Here is an 11,324-nt window from a genome sequence, read left to right as displayed (position 1 = left end):
CGACTCGCGTATCATAACTGTCGCACTCTCTCACCTTTTACACTATAATACAGAACGGTTTGCTTCTTTTTGAACTTTTTCGATAATCTCTGTGAATGCTATCTGGTACGGAACTCATAAAGCACAGCTGTAGTGAAGAAGGGGACGGACATGCGTAGAATAAGCAGTTTCTCTAGTAGATTTGTTGCATCTTTTAAGTGTTCCATCAATTAAAGGCAGCCTTTGGTTCGCCTTCCGCAGAATATTTTTCAAGCAACTATCCTAATTGAAGTTGTTCGTAATTGTAATCCCTAGATGTTTAGTAGGATTTACATCCTTTAAATGTGCGTGATTTATCGTGTAATCAAAATCTGCCGGCCGTTTATCCCGTGAAAGCCTAGTTATAAAGTTCCAAGAACCAGTATTAAGTGGAGAATCTAGAGATGTTATTCTGTTCTCTACCTATAGTTCACGTAGGGACCGGGAAGGTAAAATTAGACTAACCACAGCATCCACAGAGACATTTAAGTAGTCATCAGTACCGCGTTCCGGACGCTATTGGAAGGGAAATAAACCGTAACATGTGGTACCATGCTAAGAATCCTGTGACAAGCACTCCACAGTGGTTTGCGGAGTATATATTCAGATGTAGATATAGATGGGTTGTTGTTGTTGTTGTGGTCTTCAGTCCAGAGATTGGTTTGATGCGCCTCTCCATCGTACCCTATCCTGAGCAAGCTTCTTGATCTCGAAGCACCTACTGCAACCTACATCCTTCTGAATCTGCTTAGTGTATTCACCTCTTAGTCTCCCCCTATGATTTTTACCCTCCACACTGCCCCCAATACTAAATTGGTGATCCCTTGATGTCTCAGAACATGTCCTACCAACCGATCCCTTCTTCTAGTCAAGTTGTGCCAGAAGTTTCTCTTCTCCCCAATTCTATTCAATACCTGCTCATTAGTTATGTGGTCCACCTATCTAATCTTCGGCATTCTTCTGTAGCACCACATTTCCAAAGCTTCTATTCTCTTCTTGTCTAAACTATTTATCGGCCATGTTTCACTTCCACACATGGCTACACTCCATACAAATACTTTCAGTAACAACTTCCTGACATTTAAATCTATACTCAGTGTTAACAAATTTCTCTTCTTCAGAAATGTTTTCCTAGCCATTGCCAGTCTACATTTTATATACTCTCTACTTCGACTGTCATTAGTTATTTTGCTCCCCAAATAGCAAAACTCATCTACTCGTTTGTCTCATTTGCTGATCTAATTCCCTCAGCATCACCTGATTTAATTCGACTACATTTCATTATCCTCGTTTTGCTTTTGTTGATGTTCATCTTATATCCTCCTTTCAAGACACTGTCCATTCCGTTCAACTGCTCTTCCAAGTCCTTTGCTGTCTCTGACAGAATTACAATGTCACCGGCGGACCTCAAAGTTTTTGTTTCTTCTTCATGGATTTTAATTCCTACTCCGAAGTTTTCTTTTGCTTCCTTTACTGCTTGCTCAATATACAGATTGAATAACGTCGGGGACAGGCTACAAACCTGTCTCACTGTCTCCCCAACCACTGCTTCCCTTTCATACCCCTCGACTCTTAGAACTGCCATCTGGTTTCTGTGCAAATTGTAAATACCCTTTCGCTCCCTGTATTTTACCCCTGCCACCTTCAGAATTTGAAAGAGAGTATTCCAGTCAACATTGTCAAAAGCTTTCTCTAAGTCTACAAGTGCTAGAAACGTAGGTTTGCCTTTCCTTCGTCTTTCTTCTAAGGTAAGTTGTAAGATCAGTATTGCCTCACGTGTTCCAACATTTCTACGGAATTCAAACTGATCTTCCCCGAGGTTGGCTTCTACCAGTTTTTCCATTCGTCTGTAAAGAATTCGTGTTAGTATTTTGCATCCGTGACTTATTAAACTGACAGTTCGGTAATTTTCACATCTGTCGACACCTGCTTTCTTTGGGATTGGAATTATTACATTCTTCTTGAAGTCTGAGGGTATTTCGCCTGTCTTATACATCTTGCTCACCTGATGGTAGAATCTTGTCAGGCCTGGCTCTCACAAGGCTATCAGTAGCTCTAATGGAATGTTGTCTACTCCGGGTATTCCACTGAAATTAAATTACGTAGGAGGAAAGATGCGTTCACACATGTGTTGTAGCAAACGTCAGATTTAAAACGTGCACGTGGCAGACTTGCGTAGTAGGGCCAGGTTGTAAACAGGCAGAGGGTGTTAGGTATCGTTGCTCGAGTGCGCGCCCTGAAGAGCTCACGGGCGCGCTTGTCGGCCTGGTCGTCAAAGGCGGGGATGCGTGGCGTGCCGGCGCGGCCGTCGGGGGCTCCACGTTTATGGCGGGCAGTGGGACGGCGCCGGAACTGCCCGGCTCCCTGCTCTTCCCGGAAGTCGCGGTTTACAGCCCTCCTACAGGAAGGGCGCTCGGGATGGGCGCTGCGGGCAGTCCGGACAAAGGAAGACTCCACAGAGGCGAAGAGTGACGCAAGTCTTCACGCTTGTTGCTACAAATGACAAAGACCAGCGGAAAGTATTTGCTGTCGTTGTGGTCTTCAGATCGAAGACTAGATTTGATGCTGCTCTCCGCACTACTCTATCCTGATTAAGTCCCTTCATCTCTGCATAACTACTGCAACCTACGTACATTCAAACTTGCTTACTGTATTTAACCCTTTACCTCCCTCCACAATTTTTACACCGCCCCCCCCCCTCCCCACACACCCTTCCATTACCAAATTGACAAGTCCTCGATGCCTCAGCTTGTGTTGTCAATCGATCCGCTGTTTTCATCAATTTGAGCCATAAATTTCGTTCTTCTCCAGTTTGATTCAGTACCGCCTCATCTGTTATTCGATCCACCTATGTAATCTTCTGCATTCTTCTATAGCGCCGGCCGAAGTGGCGCTGCGGTTCTAGGCGCTGCAGTCTGGAACCGCGAGACCGCTACGGTCGCAGGTTCGAATCCTGCCTCGGGCATGGATGTGTGTGATGTCCTTAGGTTAGTTAGGTTTAACTAGTTCTAAGTTCTAGGGGACTAATGACCTCAGAAGTTGAGTCCCATAGGGCTCAGAGCCATTTTAACCACTTGAATCTTCTATAGCACCACATTTCAAAAGCTTCTATTTACCCAAAGTCTGAACTGCTTTTCGTCCACGATTCACTTCCACACAAGCCGGCCTCTGTGGCCGAGCGGTTCTAGGCGCTTCAGTCCGGAACCGCGCTGCTGCTACGGTCGCAGGTTCGAATTCTGCCTCGGGCAGGGATGTGTGTGATGTCCTTAGGTTAGTTAGGTTTAAGTAGTTCTAAGTCTCGGGTACTTATGACCTCAGATGTTAAGTCCCATAGTGCTTACAGCCATTTGAACTATTTGAACTTCCACACAACGTTACAATTTTATACAAATACCTTCAGAAAAGACTTAATAACACATTGCTTTATATTCGATGTTAACAAATTCCTCTTCCTCAGAAACGCTGTTCTTATTATTGCCAGTCTACATTTTACATCCTCTCCGCTTCGGCCATAATATGTTATTTCGCTACACAGGAAGTTTGAATAAAAACAACTCCAATCACAATTTCTTCGTGTTTTATTAAACTGCACGATGCTTTGCGGAACGTGTGGGTCTATCGTCGGTGCAAATCATCTAATACGTGATTTACATTATCTCTTGTGTGAGGGGAAATGTATTTTGCTCTTATGAGAATACTAGATATTACACTCCTGGAAATGGAAAAAAGAACACATTGACACCGGTGTGTCAGACCCACCATACTTGCTCCGGACACTGCGAGAGGGCTGTACAAGCAATGATCACACGCACGGCACAGCGGACACACCAGGAGCGGTGTTGGCCGTCGAATGGCGCTAGCTGCGCAGCATTTGTGCACCGCCGCCGTCAGTGTCAGCCAGTTTGCCGTGGCATACGGAGCTCCATCGCAGTCTTTAACACTGGAAGCATGCCGCGACAGCGTGGACGTGAACCGTATGTGCAGTTGACGGACTTTGAGCGAGGGCGTATAGTGGGCATGCGGGAGGCCGGGTGGACGTACCGCCGAATTGCTCAACACGTGGGGCGTGAGGTCTCCACAGTACATCGATGTTGTCGCCAGTGGTCGGCGGAAGGTGCACGTGCCCGTCGACCTGGGACCGGACCGCAGCGACGCACGGATGCACGCCAAGACCGTAGGATCCTACGCAGTGCCGTAGGGGACCGCACCGCCACTTCCCAGCAAATTAGGGACACTGTTGCTCCTGGGGTATCGGCGAGGACCATTCGCAACCGTCTCCATGAAGATGGGCTACGGTCCCGCACACCGTTAGGCCGTCTTCCGCTCACGCCCCAACATCGTGCAGCCCGCCTCCAGTGGTGTCGCGACAGGCGTGAATGGAGGGACGAATGGAGACGTGTCGTCTTCAGCGATGAGAGTCGCTTCTGCCTTGGTGCCAATGATGGTCGTATGCGTGTTTGGCGCCGTGCAGGTGAGCGCCACAATCAGGACTGCATACGACCGAGGCACACAGGGCCAACACCCGGCATCATGGTGTGGGGAGCGATCTCCTACACTGGCCGTACACTACTAGTGATCGTCGAGGGGACACTGAATAGTGCACGGTACATCCAAACCGTCATCGAACCCATCGTTCTACCATTCCTAGACCGGCAAGGGAACTTGCTGTTCCAACAGGACAATGCGCGTCCGCATGTATCCCGTGCCACCCAACGTGCTCTAGAAGGTGTAAGTCAACTACCCTGGCCAGCAAGATCTCCGGATCTGTCCCCCATTGAGCATGTTTGGGACTGGATGAAGCGTCGTCTCACGCGGTCTGCACGTCCAGCACGAACGCTGGTCCAACTGAGGCGCCAGGTGGAAATGGCATGGCAGGCCGTTCCACAGGACTACATCCAGCATCTCTACGATCGTCTCCATGGGAGAATAGCAGCCTGCATTGCTGCGAAAGGTGGATATACACTGTACTAGTGCCGACATTGTGCATGCTCTGTTGCCTGTGTCTATGTGCCTGTGGTTCTGTCAGTGTGATCATGTGATGTATCTGACCCCAGGAATGTGTCAATAAAGTTTCCCCTTCCTGGGACAATGAATTCACGGTGTTCTTATTTCAATTTCCAGGAGTGTAGATTTCGTATTTCGCGAAACAAGTGCAGAAGTATGTGAGAAACAGCGGGAAAAGCGTGAAAGACTTAGCGAACAAACAAAGAAGAACGTTTTTGACCTTTTGTGGTCTGCATACATTGGTTTATTCGTTATACTGTGAATAAATCGACGTATGCTGATTTCAGGCGTAGGACTACTCGTCGTCAAGGTTCCGATCAATTGCGTCTGACCACTAAAAGGGAGCATTGGCGTGCTGGGGTCAGCATGCTTTGATTCATTCATTGTATGTTGAATAATCCAACGTATGCTGACCTCAAAATGTTAAAAATGTTCTTCCTTGTTGGATCGGTAAGTTTTCTCTGTTTTTTCCACTGTTTCTCACATATTTCCGCACTCTGTTTACGAAACACGAAACCTAACATCTAACTTTTTCATAACGGGACAATGCATTTTACCTCACTCAAGAGAAAATGTAAATCATGTATTAGACATGCGCACGTGAAGATGGACCCACAGGTTCCGAAATGCACCGTATAATTTAGTAAAACACGAAAAAATTGTCGCTGAAGGCGTTTTTATTCAAACGTCCTGTTTATTGAATACGCTCACCTTCACAGCTGCAGAAAATGAATAAAATTAAATTGTTATTTTACTGCCCAAATAGACACTTTTAGTGTCTCATTTCCTAATCTGATTCCTACAGCATCGCATGATTTAACTCGACTACATTCAGTTATCCTTGTTTTGCTTTTGTTAATGTTCATCTTACATCCTTCTTTCAAAACACTATTCATGCCATGCAACTGCTCTTCCAAGTCCTTTGGCCTTTGGTGTCACTGCCGAAATTAGAACATCATCACAAAACACCAAATTTTTGTTTCTCCTACCTGTACGTCATTAATTCCACCTCCTTTTTTTTAAATTTCGGTTACTGCTTGTTTAATGTACTGGCAGTCCTGCGACAGTATCATAATGAGGTCTCTCATTGTATGAGGACTCTTCATACGTTTTAAGAAGTAGAAGTTCCGATCACTTTTGATGCTATCACATTTTCTGAATCATTATGTTTAACATTTTCCCTTGTATTCTTTGTCTCTCATGATTTTACAGTGATTGTATTCACTATATGATAAACAATCGTAGTACTTTGCCTCTCGATTGTACATCATGTGTGCCGCTGTTTGCTCAAGAATCTATACTCGATGTGCACGTTGAACTGTAGGTTTGCCTGTAACTAGCTGGTTACGTCAGTTCACAGGTCGAAGGAAGCCAGGGGGAAAATAACTCGAAATGGGCGACGTTAAGTGAAGCACGATAGTTCTCACACTAACCTTCGAGTTGAGAACAGCTTTACTTTTTTCGTTTCTGGAGTCTTACTAATAATGCCATCTCTATATTGTTTGAGATCATTTTATTATTAATCATTGAAAATTGTCGGCGAAGACATGTTCAAATGTCGTTTGTGCTACAGTGTGTAAATCTGTGGATTACAATGCCGTGACAGAAGCATGCACAGATCTTGTTATGATAGATCTTGGACAATTTTTCATTTGTCGGTTATTTTCCGGTGACCGTGACATGCCATTAAGATTTGACAGAAGAAGCTACAATGACGTTTTTAAAGTTTCACTAGATCGTGTTCTACTTGAATCTTGGATATTTCTTTTCAGTGAAATTTCTTCCAGCGTTTTCAGTCAAAATATTGTAAATTTCGCTTTTTGTGACCTGCTTCATTACGTCTATGGTTAATCGATTAATTGATAAAGCCTTGTTAAATTGTCTGATATGCCTATACAAAATGTTTATCAGTGGTGTAATCCTGGGGTTTATGTCAGATATTAGATTTTTTTTGCCTTAGCGTTCTAAAATCTTTTCTTATGCGGTTTCAGAGGAGTATTCAAGAGTCCATATTGTTGAGGTTCAGTTAGCTATTTGCCAGCTGTTCAGAAATGTGCAAGACCACCCATATTACATACCATGCTTACAACTGACATCTATGTGGTATTTACTTTGAACCCTCATTTCAGTTTTCTGTAAACAGAGATTTTTAAGCAGGGCCTTAGTTGTTTTGGTATTTATTTCCACTTGCAAGTTATCATGTAATCTAGAAAGGCATTAAGGTATAGGCAGAGTAATTCTTATACTAATCCACGATGTGGGTTTTATCGATATCTTCTCTACCGACTGAGATGTCGAAACGGATCTCACGGCTCGCATTCACACCTTATATTGCGCTCATTCCAAACTTTTCCTACATCTACATCTACATATATACTCCGCTAGCCACCAAGCGGTGTGTGGCGGAGGGCACAATTCGCGCCAAAGTCATATTTCCCCCCCTCAGTTCCACTCGCGGATCGCGCGAGGGAAAAACGACTGTCTGAACGCCTCAGTACGAGCTCTTATTCCCTTATCTTTGAAGGGTGATCATTGCGCTATTTGAAAGTTGATGGTAATAATACGTGCTATACATCCTCGGCGAGGATCGGATTTCGAAATTTAGTGAGCAGCCCCTTCCGTTTAGCGCGCCGACTATCTGCAAGTGTGTCCCACTTCAAACTTTCTATGAGATTTGTAACGCTCTCGCGATGGCCGAATGTACCAGTAACGAATCTTGCCGCTCTTCTTCGCACCTTCTCAATCTCTTGAATCAGACCCAACTGGTAACGGTCCCATACAGACGAACTATACTCTAAGACTGGACGAACTAACGTATTGTAAGCTATTTCCTTTGTTGAAGGACAGCATCGCTTCAAGATTCTACCAATAAACCGCAATCTAGAGTTTGTCTTACCCGTTACTTGGGTAATCTGATCATTCCATTTAAGATCATTTCGAATAGTCACACCCAGATACTTGACGGATGTTACCGCTTCCGAAGACTGGGCATTTATTTTGTACTCGTACATTAATGGGGATTTTCGCCTTGTTATAGGCAGTAGGTTACACCTACTAATTTTGAGAGATAGCTGCCAGTCATTACACCACGCATTTATTTTCTGCAAATCCTCATTGATTTGTTCACAACTTTCGTGTGATACTACTTTCCTGTAGACTACAGCATCATCGGCAAACAGTCTAATGCCGCTGTCAATACTATCAACCAGATCGTTTATGTAAACTGCGTGAAAGAAGTATCTTCAGGTGGTTATACATTGAAAGGAAAGCGTCCTTGTAATCTACATACTTAAAAAATTAATTAAGAACGGTTAATAAAGTATACCTAAATAAAAATACTTACAGTTGTGTCACATAGATTAGTAGATGTAGACGCCCCCAACGTTCGTTAGTCACAGAATCCATCCCCATGAAGAGGAAAAGTAATCAATAAATAATAATCGGCAGAGTATTGGAGCAGGGGAAGAGGCAGAATGGCAAAAAGAACCGCAGTTACTGTAATAAATATGATTAGAATGTAACACAAGAAGCATAAACAGATAGCATCAGAGGAGCGTCTGTATGAGAAACGTAACCCATTAACCAGCCCCATTACTACAAAGATAACCCCCCTCCCCCCCCCCTACCCCGCCCCGAGAAGGAAAAACCTATATAAGACTAAGAATCGGGAAGAGAGGAGTTAATTAAGCAGACGGGTCTACATGTGTAGCCATGTGCAAATTGAATGCAGATGAAGGACTGAAAGTATTAAATATCTTACAAAGTTTGGTTTGGTTGTTTGGGGAAGGAGACCAGACAGCGTGGTCATCGGTCTCATCGGATTAGGGAAGGATGGGGAAGGAAGTCGGCCATGCCCTTTCAGAGGAACCATCCCGGCATTTGCCTGGAGTGATTTAGGGAAATCACGGAAAACCTAAATCAGGATGGCCAGACGCGGGATTGAACCGTCGTCCTCCCGAATGCGAGTCCAGTGTCTAACCACTGCGCCACCTCGCTCGGTCCCTTACAAAGTTGTAAACCTTGTTTTACCAATAACGAAGTTGTCCGAAGCATCAGGTAATCGGGGACCCCATTCATAATGGCAGTCCTAGGAACCAGAAGAACAGATTAATGAACCGTCTAACATAACTAGAATATTCAAATAGTTAAGTACATGAAATTTACGGACCCTTAATTTTTCTTCAGAATTATAGTTTCCCTGTTTGCTGTAAGTTGAACTGCTCCTGTTTTTTCCCGTTAGAGAACTGTAAGCAGCTGTCTTCTTACCTATGTTGTTGTAATCATTGGTCTTAAGTTTCGATAAGCAAGTGTGTCTCCTATATGTATCAATAAATTCAGTAATGAACTCCCACAAGCACTGACCGGTATGAAAGATTTTTAGAATTTAAGGAGTACACAAAGAGAAACATTATAGTGAACAAACAGCTGATTCAGACACATTTCACGCGCCAGGTTTCTGGCGACCTCGTGTCCACACACCATGCTTTGTCTGCCACAGACATGATTTACACCCCCAGATTTGAGCAGTTTTGATCGAACCTCCAACTGCCACGTTTGCGCAGTCCCACATCTGCTCATATCTCCTGTCCACACACTACGATCTATGTGCGCAGATGTGATGTGCATAGGTAGATCGTTGTGTGTGGACTTCTCTTTTGGGGGAAAGACGTACTGGTCTTTTGATTTTTTTTGATGTCACGTGCACTCAAAACGAGTGACTAAGAGGCTAAATTATTTTCTGTCCTCGCACAGGTCGCCTGTGATGAACCGCTTCCGCAGCGCTTTCGAGCACGCACACCCACAATCGCGAAGTGCCAACACATCATCTCGGGAGGTAAGTACTGTCACCACCGCAGCAACAGGCTCTCTGCCAGCCTGTTTCATTTGTTTCTAACCAGCAGCAACATTGACATTATTAAGATACATTTAAGTTTTTAGAAAGTGCAGTAATCTGAAAGAATGACCCAAATAACCATAAATCTATACAGCAGTAAGTTGCGCGGTGCCGGGGCTAGCAGTGTATTTAACACTAAATTCTTCTCGAATCTTCATATGGAAATGATGGTCTAAGCCCCCTCCCCCCTTTTCTAACTCCTACTTTTGCTGTTGCACATGGATTAAGAAGAAACGCGACTGTAATCGACCATGCAACTGGAGTTGAAAAGAGTTTGGCACCTGCAATAATTTAATTGGATAGAAATTAATTAAACAAAGGAAAGTTTCAGTAACGTAGTGAGAAATGAAAGGGTTGCTCTACCGATTAACAGAATGAAAGTTCTGTCCAAAATAACGATTTGATTTATTATTACTAAACTCGAAATAATAAACAAAACATATGAAACATTTACAATACATCAAATTGGCTCAAATTGGATACTCAAATAAAAGCTGTGAAGCTGAAGTTGTCCCTAAACTAGATTGGGACATTTATGATGAAGTGGTATGTGGAGCCAATTCCTTGCAACTCTAATCTTAAGAAAAACACCCAGCCAACCCAACATTAATTGCTGCCACAGTAGTGATAACTCAGACAATGAACACCCAAGACAGAACGAAGTTAGAAAAGACGAAAAGGCGCGCTCTGCTGAGCTCTGATTATCACCTAGCAAAATTGCCTGTTTTGCCAGTGCTGCGGACGCACATTACCAAGCTGTCTTCTTAACTGCAAGGACACGATCTGGCGTACCGGAGGCGATGGCTGGTTGCTTCGACGTCCCGTCGTGGTGATGATAATGTCGTGAGTATAGCCCGAAACAAATTCTCCTGGTCTGGTTGTTCCAGACTTCCTAGCAACACAAATACGCCTCTGAGGGAGACGAAGAAGGCCGCCATACAATCACTGACGGTACAGTGATTGATTTTAACAAGCGAAGTCACACAGTAACGGTCAACTTTAGCCAAAATTGCCCAAGACAGACAACATAGGCCGTTTGTACGCAGAACGCTCAATTGCCAACTGTACTCGGAAAGTTACGTTGAAGTCGAAACTTCAGGAACTTCGTCAAACAGTCACAATCAAATAAAAGTACGAGTATATTAGACAGCCAACGGAAGGCAGGCTGTCCAGAGCAGCGAGAGCTCAGTCTTGTAACCTACTCCAACTGAAAGGCGAGAGCCGACCCCACAAGAGCACCCATACAAGCCGAACACAGAACATTCCCACCTCCACGACAGTGGTCGTGGTTAAACGTTCCAATCAGGAACTTGAAACCCGGCTGAAAATTCCCCTCTATTGCCGACGCAGTACTATTCCACCAATGGAGATACTTGGCGCCAATTTCTGCGCCGATTTTGCTACGTCA

General features: G+C 44.3%; 1 protein-coding gene across 1 annotated transcript in view; it reads left to right on the top strand.

The window, feature by feature from the left end:
- The first annotated feature begins 2,302 nt into the window (after nt 1–2,302).
- Nucleotides 2,303–11,324, top strand: part of LOC126158972 (protein Wnt-8b-like) — a 121,518-nt gene continuing 112,496 nt past the window's right edge. Inside the window, exon 1 of the mRNA XM_049916479.1 lies at nt 2,303–2,491. Within this exon, the coding sequence (XP_049772436.1) occupies nt 2,303–2,491 (189 nt within the window). The remainder of the gene's footprint in view (nt 2,492–11,324) is intronic.

The sequence above is a fragment of the Schistocerca cancellata genome, chromosome 2 (assembly GCF_023864275.1).
Source record: "Schistocerca cancellata isolate TAMUIC-IGC-003103 chromosome 2, iqSchCanc2.1, whole genome shotgun sequence".
Taxonomy (NCBI): Eukaryota; Metazoa; Arthropoda; class Insecta; order Orthoptera; family Acrididae; genus Schistocerca; species Schistocerca cancellata.
This window is presented reverse-complemented; position numbering and strand designations above follow the sequence as displayed.